Here is a 12,916-nt window from a genome sequence, read left to right as displayed (position 1 = left end):
AAGGCGACAAGGAAATTGTTTTTAATTTATTTATTACAAGCATGTTGGCACTGCGACAGAATTCCACGAATTAAAAATAAATCTACCCTTCCCCTGGAGCACGTGCAAACAATCAGTCCCACACGTGAGCCAGCGACATGTGACGCGCGCGAACAGATTGTGAAGGGGTTTTTCCTTTCATTTTCATTACTATCAACGTTATAAAATTTCATTTAGAGTTAAAAGACACATTTTGTAAATTTCCATGCATGGAAAGTCTCAACGTGGCTGTGTCCCGGAGATGACTTGAATCCACGCATTGGTGCTTACGCCCGCGTAAAGCGCGTTTGACAGACAACTTGTCAAATTTGATTTTCCGCTGGCAAGCTATCATCTCTCTGTATTTTTCTGCTCCTCTGTGTTTCCCTTTCGAGTCTTGAGCAAGTTCGTCAAAAAGAACTCTCCTGTTTGAGATGAGACAGAAAAAAATTACTGGAAAATTAAAGACTTTTCGTTCGATCTTCGTAGAATCACTCGAGGAGTTTCCCTGGGTCTCTGGGGTCTCTGCTGACCATGGATGAAAGGTCACTCGCTTTGAAGGTAGGGTAACCTTGGGTGGGGCGAACTAACAGGTCTTTTACCGTGTGAACACTTTGGCTATTTTGGTTCGCCTACCAGGGACAAGTCTGAACATACATAGCATGCGTGAAACCGGGGGGGGGGGGGGGGGGCAGTTTTTGGCTCTATGGGCAGGGCCAACTTTTCTTATATAGATGATCGGTAAAAGACGGCTTGGGGAATAGAGTTACCTTCCTACCTGTACCAGGGACAACATTTCTTCATATAAACAAACCCTCACATCTTTTTCAACTCTATTTTTGAACTTGTTTGTTTGTTTATGGAATGAGGAAAGGAGAACTGAGAGTATAGTTTCTTACTTACCCGCTTTGTATGAGGATCGTACAAGCGGCCCGCTAGCTGTGTATGCAAAGCCAAGTTCATTTCCGACTGTCTCCCAGTGTTTGAACTTCTCAGGAGTAACGTACTCTGTGACCTGCAAACAAAATAAAGAAAGCGAAAACACAAAATAAATATAGAGATCTTACGGCTTAGTGGCCGCTAGTGACGACGCATGCCTTCGTACAAAAACAAGAATAATCACTACAAGACAGAGAAGAAGGCTATTTGACGTTGTACAAGACAGCAACGTACCATACAGCACTAATGTACAAATACACGCTGATTATACCTTACCCGGTCATTGATGGGAATGGCCAAGGTTAGTGAGAGTCGCGAGGTTTTTTGCAAAAATTGCACAAGCTTGTTTCCGGAAAGGAGTATTTTGCGATAGTAAGAACAGTTCAAACCTTATTAATTCAACTTAATCAGAAAACTGCTGAATACTTTACTTGTTTTTTTTTGTTAACTTTTCAAAACAGAAATTACTTGGAATTAAATGTATATGGGCATCAAAAGATATGACTGCCTTCTTTAAGTTAGCTTTTGGAGTTTATTGGCATGATCATTGCGTTACCTTAAGATGTAGCCTTGTCGGCTGCATGTACTGTCCTAATGTCACGCAGTCTACGTTAGCTTCTCGGAGATCTGTTAAACCAAGCTCAAGTAAGTACTCAGAGTAAACGTGTAACTTTAAATTAAGTGTTAAAAAGTCACGTTTTTTACTGATGAATTGTCCCACACCAAAAGGAGCCCATAAGCAACTTTACCTAGCACTGGATATCACTGTCAGTTGTACATGTACATGTACCTTTCAAATCGCCCCCCATCCCCACTGCCCTTCCCTCAGTCCTACACATAGCAGATTAAATTTCTTTCTCTATGGAGGGAAATCTTCACCACAGTGTCAGTGTCAAGCAAAGACTGCCAGGGATTCCAAGCTTTTACTAAAGAATAATATTATGGTATGTAAAGCAGCAGCAAATGTAGGTCTCGAATGAGACAGAGATTTTAGGTACATGTACGAAGTTGCAGAGGTCCAACAGAACTCAAGGTCCCCTGCAGTGCTGACTCAGACATGTACAACACCATCCCCCTAATGTACCCCCCCTGAATACCCCCCCCCCGGGGGGAGGGGGGCCGCCGCGGGGGGGGGGGGGCGCGAGAAAGCGCGCCCCGCGGGGGTGTCTTTTTTCTCGGGTGCGTGGGCAATAAAAAAATTTTTTTTTTTTTTTTTTTTTTTTTTTTTTTTTTTTAGTGTTTCCCCCCATTTTATAAAAAAAGAAAAAAATTTCCCGCGTGAAAGGGGGGGGGCCGCCTTTTTTTATATTTTTATTTTTTTTTTTTTTTTTTTTCTATAACTTCGTCGTTTTCTTAACTGGAAAATATTTTTCTTTAACCTAAATGATCTATACATGTAATTACAGCAAAACAACTTGACTGGGTGCAAACTGTTTGCTATTGTGCCCCTCTTTAGCATAACAGTAACTAAAGCATTGAATGCAACAAACAGTATTGCAGGCGTCACATACTCTTTGAGAAACAAAGATTGCATGATGAACGAAAGGTACAAGTACAGGACCTGACAAATCTTTTGGCTATTGGAAATAAGGTGCTACCTTTCATGGCTTGAAGGACTTCGTCATCGCTTTCACCCAGTCCCAGCATCAAAGAACTTTTAGTCACCATGTTAGCCTGAATTCTTTTCACATGTCTCAGTACCTCCAGTGACTGTTTGTAGTTTGCCCTTGGGTCGCGCACAAGCCTTCAATAAAACAACAATCCGTTAGACAATAGCAACAACGAGTACAGCCTCATGGAGAAAACTGAAATGTAAATAATGGTAATTCAATGAAGTTAAGATAAAGTTGCACTCAGTCAGCAGCAACAACAACAAAAATGACCCACAGAATGGAGCAACAGAAAATTACCGTGGTATGAAGCAACTAGGAGTACTGCTACAGCTATATATATGGGTCAGATGCTAGTCCATCCCAGGATTTATTTACACCTTTGGGATGCCTTAACAGAACAGTGGAACCTGTTTATACTCTCAAGTCGAGAAAATCTTGCCCAACATCAGTGATCACAACACTTGACCCTGGCCAGCATTTGAACCTCGACCACTCAACCTGGAGTCCGACACACTAGATATTAGACCACAGCCCCTCTCATCACCATAATAATGAATGTTGTCAAAAACGTAAATACGTTTTCTGTTTTAATCTTAAAAAATTTCTCTCACATACAATGCAGGTCTCCCAAGTTTCACAATCACAATATAAAAACGCTTATTCAACAACGAGATAACAAAAAATCAACTGATCTATCAAAACTGGCACACCCACAAAAGTACAAAGAACATAGAATTTCCATCACTCTCATATCAATAAACGGTAAGTCCACAGTTTGCGACAAAAATACTTATTGTAAAAAATACTTTAACTCACAACTGCAGCCTGTCCACTGTCTCGACATTATGGGCATACACATCCAGTCCTGATTCGACAACAGCTTCTACACCTTTAAGGTCACCTCGGAAATCTCCAGTTAAACATTCCACAAGTATTGATGGATTTCTAATGGGTTAATAAAAGAAAACATTAATTTGTGAAGAAATTCCCCTAACCGTGACCTGACCACCCTATAAGAGAGGTTTTCAAATGACTTTGTTCAAATCAAATCTTGAAAGAGCCAATAACTTAACAAATTCACAATAATTTGCGACAAACAATCAGAGTCAAAGGGAAAAAGTGTAAAGTCTAGTGCCAAGTATGGCAGACATTGTGTGACCCAAATCTGATTGATTGAGATTACTTTGCATCTGTACAATTTTTTTAACCAATCACCAGCTCTGCCAAAATCCCAACAAATAAACAAATTAATCAAAGGCGCTTTGTAAGCCCACTCGTGAATGAGAATACTAAATGTATTGGTGTAGAGCTATGAAATGATTCTGTCCTTTTGTGAGCGGCATGTTAGTATAGAAGTTGTTTGAAGGGAGATATGATCACGTTGGTTCCTTGTGTTTACAGCGGACGCGGGTAATCCATTCAAAAGCCTTCGTTAAATAACACTAATTTCTACCATAAAGTGTAAGCTTGCTTATGCGTTGTGTAGTGGTAATGCGTTGGCCCTCCAGTCTGGCAGCCCGGGTTCGATTCTCAGCGGGGACGATTAATTTTTTTTTTTTTTTTTTACGACAATCTTTTTTACAATTTTATACGACGTCTTTTTTTCTTTCTCCTTTTTTATGAATCTATTAGAGATGCAAATCAAGTACTATACAGTATATTATTAAAAGGCAACAAAATTCGTCAGCGAGGTTTTTTACGATAAATTATTTACGTATCATGACTATCGATTATCATACAATACGCTTGGAACTATAAAACATTCAGAGACTGCTAAAATTGGACTTTATTAATTCATACAATTGTCCTGAAATCAACCTTTTAATACCCAACAGAGTCGCAGTCCACAGTTCGTGCCTGGAAAATCTAATAAATTCCATCAAAACACGGAATATCAGTTCAGTGCTTCGAAGATTTTCATATTTTCTCTAAGATTATTTCTTCTATTTGTCATGTGAAATTCTTAAGAGCTATAAATCGAGCCATTCGAAGAAGCTTTTATACATACAAGCCATTGAACTTTGAACCTACGGTATCGGTCAGCGGGTAAGAACAACACAAAGAAACCTATATGCTAATTTTCAACCCAAATAATTAGTTCGCCCAAGTGGCCGAGCGGTTAGGGATTTGGTCTTCAAAACCATAGTTGATGTTAGGAGTCGCCGGTTCAAACCTCAGAAGTGTGAAAAAAAAGGTTAAAAAAAAAAAAACAAGGAAAATTAATTTATAATTTAATGCATAAATTATTATTCATAAATTAAAGTTAACAGCCCATAATTTAATGCATAAATTATTATTCATAAATTAAAGTTAACAGCCCATCGACCGACCGACCGAGTGAAAATTTGCATATCACTTTCCATAACCATACTCGTTTCATTACATTCACGAGCAAAAACAAACATAATTCCAACTGAATTAAATAAAACCCTATTTAATCTGCTTTTACCTCTTTTTGATTTGTGTTACTGTCTCAGCAAAATGAGCAGCTCCGCCATCTGGGAGATCTTAACACAAGAACAAAACGTGTTACTTGTAATTGTAACTGTACTATACTTGAAATAAGCACCACGGGTGATACTTCAAGGAAACAGGATTAAAGCGAACTTGAATTTTTGATGCAATAACCATTCATATCATACATGTGTTATAATATGGTACAAAATCTTTAACTAGGAAAATTTTACAACTGTTCAAAGAACACTTTTGAAGTTCAGAAATCAAACTAAGCACTATTGAATGCTGAAAGTTAATAAATAAGTTAGTTCGTTTTCCCATCATTACAAACTAAACTAAGTGTTTGTTCAAAATGCAGCTTACCATCTCTGTCAACAGAAGTGATGACTATATAGTCCAGTCCCCAGCGACTGATAGCTTCTGCAGTGTTAGAAGGCTCCATTGGATCGGGTGGGGGAGGTTTCTTGTTAGTTTTCACAGAACAGAATCTGCAGCCTCTTGTACACTGGTCACCAAGTATCTGAAAAGTTGCAAAATCAAATACAAATAGTCAAGAAGCAATTAACATTAAATTCCAGTCTTGGAGGCTAACTGAATTTTCAGCGAACAATCCTACATACATCAAATATATTGTATCATTGTATCACACTTGAATCAATTCCTGAATTTATAAACATGTACATCTAGACTGATACATGTACAGTTGAACCTCTTTAATATAAGAGGTGTGGACAACAAAGGGACAGGGGAGAGCATCTGTATTATGGAGGTGTCATATAATTACAGATGAACTTTGGTCTCTTTCGGACCAAATGAACTGTCCGTAATTTGGAGGTGTCTGCATTATAGAGGTCTTCGTAAGTAGAGGTTCAGTCAGTATTTACTTATATGATAGTTTAAAGTGTATTTTATAGTTACATTCTTTGCATTCAAAGTGTATTTATTTGCTGGTTGTTATCAGTGCATTGTACATACCATGATAGTTGCTGTTGCTGTTTCATGCTCCCCTCCTCCCCAGCATTCGCTAATATTTGGACACTTGGCTTCTTCACACACCTACATTGTAACACAATAAATCACAACAAATCAGCGCTGGACCATTGCTGTTAAGTCTGCATCAAGCCAAAGTGTCCCATACATGTTTTGTCCTACCAAGATGCTGTCTTAGTAGGACAAATGTCCTCTCGCGCCCGGAAAAAACGACCACCCTATCCACAGTTTCTCCTACCATTTTTTCAGGTTGTCCGATTTCCTGATTGTTAAACACAGTGAGTTTGATTCTTGTAAACCTGTAAAGTAGTTTTGTACTGTATAGTCTGTACTGTATGTCAAGATAACACAAACATATCCTCTAAAGGATGATTAAATTTTATTTCATTCTCACACCCTTCTTTTTCTTGACAATGACAGTAAACTGTGTAGAAATGTAAAATGACTCTTATATGTTAAGGATAATTCACAGCAATATACTCACAGTGGAGAGGTTCAACTCTCTGAGTGTTTCTTTGAGTTTGAGGTAATTTTTACCAGTAGGAATCTGTGTTTTGAGCCATGGTGGTAATCGTAATCTAAACAACAACAACAACAGCAGATCCAGTAACTGCATGTACATGTTGCGCACTTGTGTTCATGTTATGCCATGTAAAAACAAAACATTGCATATAAGCACAAGGACAGGAGACGAGTGTCCAGGACAGGATTCATTAATATGTAAGTCCATTACAGGAATCCTCTTAACATTTTTGTCTAGTTGTTTCAAAATATTTAACAATTATTCTTTGAAATGGAGGTGAATATTCTGCCGCTATTCACCGAGATTTCAAAGAATAATTGTTTTAGTATATATACACGAAGTGATCTCAACAACAAGCGATCTCAAAGTTTTCAGAAGGAAACCATTTAAAGTCGATTTAATTGACCTCTCAATTCATGCGTGGAAAACGTACATATAAGTGGCACTAACCGACATGCGCGAAACAGTTTACAGAATCTTCAAACATGGCAAATCTAGTTAATCTTCGATAAAATCCTCGTCACAATCTAGCAAAATGGTCCTTTAACACCACTCAAACCTGCAATCTGATCAAAAACCTGGTTGCAAAACATTTTGACCGTTGAATCAAAGCTTTTGAAGTTCACTTGAATTGAAAATTGAAAGAGCAGTTGGCGAAGGATCCACCTGAAAGTTTGGATTATAAGCTTACTGAATGTCTGCAGAACTGTGGTGAAAACTGAATGTTTTCTTGCACAAAGACTTTTTCCTGAATATTTGTGGAGGATCTTGGTTGAATAACACTTGATGTTGCTGCCGATAAATCTGCGGTATTCATTTCTGCTGATGCCGGGCGAAGAGCGACTGACGGTAAGCAATTGTTTCTGCCTCGTCCCCAGGCGTCCTCGTCCTTGGTCGTGCACGGTTCGCTTGGTGTTGTGGGACTGACGTGCACGGTTCGCTTGGCGTTCTGGGCCTGATGCGGACGGGGAAGCGGACGCCTGGCAGATCCTGTTCAGTTTCTTGGCAAAAATGTTCGGTTTCTCGTCAAAAGGCGTTTTAGTGCTTTTAACAAGTTTAACGGTCAAGAAATCAACACTGGGAGCTACGTGGAAGTTAGTACTGTCAACATGGGGATTTTGACGGCCTTTCGGATCGTTTTCGTTGCTCTATCGAGCCGATTCTTTTCAGCGTTCACTGAGGCTGGTTTCAGCAAAGCGGGGTCCCCTTGCTTTAATCTAATGTTGGCGGGAAATCTAGCTCAAAATCAGCGATTTATCCGGAGAAATGGTATGAAATCTGAGCAGAAGATTGAACAGAGAAAATCCCACTTTGATTGCGAGAAGATTGTCAATGGCGGAGGGTAAAGAATCTCTGCCGTCGTTAGAAAATTAAATTTCTTTATAAGCTTCGAACTGAGGGTAAGTTTCGCTTCAATCGATGCCAGAGCTGGTTTGTCTCGATTCTGAGCAGTGCTTAGCTTCCTTACATTTCGGTATACTTTTATTTGTACCTCTTGGCCGTTAAACTTCAGCTATATAAAAGTCTATAAGCAGCGCTCCAGAGAGAGCCGTTCAAGTGCTAACAAGTGTTTTATCAAATTAATGTTGTCCAACGTAGGAGATCTTATGAGAACATGACACATAAACAATTATAATGTGTGCTGATATTTTATTCTAGCTAGGTTAACCTCATAATTTACCTTTCTTGACAGAAAGTACAATTATTGAAATTTCAACTTTGCGTAGTTTTGTTTATTTCAGCACTTAATGTGTTAGTGACCAGAGGAGGCAGGTCCTACTCAAAATTTCTTTTTACTGATTCAAGTGTTAATATCGAAATTACTCTCCGCTGATTAATTTGTGTGTTTCTCGTCACTGTACTGCTTGATAATGCATTGATACTGTAAGGAGAAATAAGGTTTTGGTCACTCTTTTGGATGATTTAAGCAGGATAAGACTTTGACAAGCTTGTAACAAAAAAATATATAGTTTTTTCTAGTTGTAGTGTCACAGGGAGTGTTTTTTAGTAGGTGTTTTTAGAGAATGTGTGGCAAAACTTTATTCCTAAGGGTGACAAAACACTGGACTATGACAGACAGCAAAACTTAAATCATTTTTGCCGACCCAAGAGTTTATGGCTGAGATAGTGTAGGAAAATAAATTGAGATGCCAGGAAATTTTACATCAAAGGGTTTGTTACTGACTCTTAAATGCATTTCATGTGAACATGGCAACTCCTGGCTAACCATATTCAATTTGATTAAAATAAATAAACCGGCAAACCTGGAGTTGCCACTTTTTCCCCAGTCTGCTAATAGCCCACTGCCTCTAGCAGTCTTGGAAAACAATTAAAACACTTTAAATGTTGAATGTATGCTTTGCCTACCCTGCTGCTTTATACCCATGACAACAGCTGTTGTAAGAGAAAAAGATACCTTTTTACATTTTTAAAAATATTTTTAGTAGTACTGATTTTGCAAAACCATTCAGACATTTCCCTTCAATTTGCAAAAGTTATCTAGCCAGGAGGGTTTTACCTGCATGGCCTTAACCTACTGTGAATTTAAATAAGTTGTGCATGAGATAATCTGAGGATTACTGTTTGTACGACAATTTCCTTGGTGGTGCCCTTCATCTGATTATGATCTAGACATAATAGTTAGCCTTCTCCTGAAAATTAACTTGATTGATTTTCTAAAGTGATTTACTACCCTCTTCAACCCTCCATGTACAGTTCACCCCAGCTCCTTTTGTAATTAGTTAATATCAAGTCAGTGGGAGCATAACAAAGGCATTTAGACACCAAATTTGCAAGCACAAAGTAAACATTTCTTTTCAGTGGCTAAAAAAGTAAAGAATTTTACAAATACATGTACTACATGTATTTTAAATTTGTAAAGAATTACAGGAGAGTGATAAAAAATTAAGAGGGGTTTGTTACTAGAGTTATTTAGAATAGAATGATGGTGGGCCTTGGATGTCCAAAGATGCTAGCCTTGCATATTAATACATAAATATTTGTGAGAAAAATTATCTTTCCACTTTTACAAAGCAAGATTTCAAGATGATCTTAAATCATATACCGCACATGAACCATTCTAAAAACTTCATGAAAACAGTGTCACATTCATCAGAAATGCTCGCTGCACCTGCCCCCAAATTAAAAGCCTGCATGGCATGGCATAGGGTACATTCCAAACAATTTAGTTGCCTCAGTTGCATTCACAGCATAAATGGCAGACTCACTGCCACAATGCTTAACAAAAAAAATGTGTATTTATCCTTAATAAATTGTGGTTTAATGGGAAAAAAGTCACCTACTGGCAATCAATAAAAAAATTGCATTGAAAAAAATTACAGTTATGATATCAAACATTTTTAATGTAATTTTCATTTTCAATTAATAAAACAACTGTCAAAGGTTGTGCTTGATTACTGATAAGCAGATAATTAACATTTTATTGAAGTAAACCAGAGATAGTAGAAATGACATCCCAAAGACAGATGAATTGTTATTTGTATCGATGGATTCATACTGTTGTTGCATTATCTTTGTCGCGTCTGGCTTAAATGAGCGTCCATGGAATAACTAAAAGGCAACTAACTCTCGGGCTCTACGAAAAAAATTCTACACAAAACAATAATGGAAAGGATAACTAATTTTCTTGTCATTTACACTCGGATTTACAAGACAACTTCGATAAACGGAAATGAGTACCTGTCTCTCTTGGAGTTCGGAAAATGTCATTAGACATTTCAACGTCTCTTTGCCGTAAAGGATTTAAAGCTTTTTTAACTTCACAGAGTGCCTCGTATGCTCCTCCTGGCTCTTCTCAAGCTGAGCTGGGACATAAAACGTGCGAAAATGGTGGTGAAGTCCGTCGTCTTAATAAGAATATTTTTCATAAAAGATGTGTCCAAGGCGCTCTGTGCTGTAAAAATGCTAAATAGACGGCTCTTTTGCTGTTTTTAATACACATTTCAGGGTTGATGACATTTTGGTCCGCCATATTGAATGCAAGATCTGCCAGGCGCTCCGCGGCTCGCTACCTAACCATCAATCCCCGCGCTCCCTGTTTTCCCGCCTTACCGCCTCAATGTCCGGCCAATCGGCGCCTGGGGACGAGGCAGCAATTGTTTATCGTTTTAGTACTCGAGTTGTGTGGACATTGTGCTGCAAATTGCGAAATATGTAGTCTTCTCTTACTTTGAAAACCATCAGGCCAAATTTCTTAGCCTTTTTTTGTCTTTTCTGTTTCAGCATCTTCTTGTATTCTTAGTATTTTCGATTCAGAAACGCCGGCAAAACGCGAGCAGGGGTTTCAATAAGTTTTGGCACAAGTGGGTAGAATATAAAAACAGGCGGGTATCAATGGAAGGCCCAACGGGCCTTCCCCCTCTAGGGGGGTCCGGGGGGGCATGCCCCCCCGGAAAATTTTGAAATTCTATACTCTCGTAGGTGCATTTTCCTGCATTTTGGGTACTTTTAAGATTACTTTGTTGTATGTATGAAGTCAACCAGTGTAAACAGATCTGAAGAAAATTGTGTTACTCAGAAACAGATCTGAAGAAAATTATGTTACTCAGACAATAATGTCTATCAAGGAAGAGCACTCTTTTAATGCCCTAGTAGCTAACACATCTGAAACATGTGATTTTAATTTTTCGTATTCGAAATGATACGCGAACGTTACGCAATAAATCAGTGCAAACTTTTCAAGTTTCTAGGCAAAACCCTAACCTTTTAATGTATTCAACTTACCCTGCGAAGAATTGACCTCGTTTGACCTTTTTTTTTAGGTTCCGGGACGTAAAATGCCAACAGCGTCTGTCTTTTATTTTTAGCGGCCATATTAATATTCACGCTTAGTCCCAGTCTCCCTCGATTTCAGAGTGCCTGGTAGATTTTTTTCGCGCTTTGAAACGATGATTTTACGTGTCATTACAAGACTTCGCTTCACCTTTTATGGTCCAAAGGACAGGGTAAACACCAGAATATCGTTTCTTTTTATCTTTTCTTTTCTTTCCCTAGAACCTGACAGGAATTTTATGAAATTTCTTGGTAGAAATTCGTAGCTGCGGTGAAATGATCTGGTCTGATAAGATATTCGCATTACGCTTCAAGCGGGTAGTCCGCCCATCACAAGCGGGTAGATCTACCCGCTACCCGGCTATTATTGAAACCCCTGCGCGAGTTTACGCCGGCCATTTTGTTTCAGTTTGGATCAAGCATTATTCACTCCGTAGGGAGTGAATAATGCTTATTAGCCCGGGATAGCGAACCAATCAGATTGCTTGAAACACCAAGATCACTGAGTGTGTATATACTAAATAATATTATTTACCAGCACTTTATATTTTAATTTTTTACTTCTACAGTTGTAGGTGAAAGAAGCACTGTGGATCAGTGAGAGTGTAGTGTCTTGCACAAAATCAAGATTAACCAGTAGCTACACTGTACGCACACATGTATATAGACCCTTCCAGGCTGCCTTTTATGTAGGTTATTTTATTTTAAAGGTGTAGGATACTTAGTAACAAATGTATTAGCAAACAACTACATCTGGTACATGCTTAATATAATATCTTGTATTGAGACATTAAAATAAGTATAAAGAGAAGGATACCTGTTAAATTTTTTGGCGTGCTTATATTTTGCAATAGCAAGACCTAAAACAAACATGTATCCACCGTCTTGCGTACTATAAAAAAAAAACATTTGCAGTTGTATTGTACCTTTGTCCCTTTTTTCTTCTGTAAGGATTTTCCTGTGGACTGGCTTCTCCTGATATAAATTCCCCTAGACTAGGTCCCTCGGATATCAAGGATTTCTTCTCTGCAGAGAGGGAACCTGCACATCTCAATATGCAACTACATGACGAAACTTTTCCCCCTAGCTGCAAACCATGATAAAATCAGCATGAAATTAAGGAACAGATAATAAACACACGAATTCAATGCTATGATCAAAAATTAGGAGAAACTTACCGTTTTATTAAGCGCAAAGAACGATCTTGAAGACTGCGAAGCTAAAACTCTGTTCATGGTCGCCATATTGAATTGCGTAATCCTTACCAGTCCCTTTCGTTTCGAAACAGGTTACGTGATAGCCTCATTCCCAGGACCTTCGCGCAACATAAAAATTTGGGTAACGCAGCACAGGCTCATTGATAGTCACTATGGTAACTAACAACCACATCTATATTAATTTTCACCCAACGTATTGGTAGCGTGAAGGATCTCGAGAGAAAATGCGGTGAAACCTGTGAAAAAAGTTATCACAAAAATAAATGTCAGGCCCCTACGTTGTTATGTACTGAAAAACCTGCAACTTCTATTTGGTTGTGAATACAGTCGACCCCCACTAACAACAATGTCCACAACAAACAGTCCAG

The 12,916-nt window shown here is 38.5% G+C and overlaps 1 protein-coding gene across 1 annotated transcript; it reads right to left on the bottom strand.

Moving 5' to 3' along the window:
* Nucleotides 1-37: 37 nt before the first annotated feature.
* LOC144655229 (lipoyl synthase, mitochondrial-like) lies at nt 38-12,593 on the bottom strand. The gene is made up of 11 exons (XM_078515451.1): nt 12,510-12,593; nt 12,258-12,418; nt 6,502-6,595; nt 6,003-6,083; nt 5,391-5,547; nt 5,020-5,077; nt 3,387-3,515; nt 2,556-2,701; nt 1,514-1,584; nt 922-1,033; nt 38-443 (listed from the first exon to the last, which is right to left on the bottom strand). The coding sequence occupies exons 1-11, from the start codon at nt 12,573-12,575 to the stop codon at nt 370-372; spliced, it is 1,149 nt and encodes a 382-aa protein (XP_078371577.1). The 5' UTR covers nt 12,576-12,593; the 3' UTR covers nt 38-369.
* Between the last annotated feature and the right edge of the window lie 323 nt (nt 12,594-12,916).

The sequence above is a fragment of the Oculina patagonica genome, chromosome 5 (assembly GCF_052425735.1).
Source record: "Oculina patagonica isolate OP01 chromosome 5, crgOcupat, whole genome shotgun sequence".
Taxonomy (NCBI): domain Eukaryota; kingdom Metazoa; phylum Cnidaria; class Anthozoa; order Scleractinia; family Oculinidae; genus Oculina; species Oculina patagonica.
This window is presented reverse-complemented; position numbering and strand designations above follow the sequence as displayed.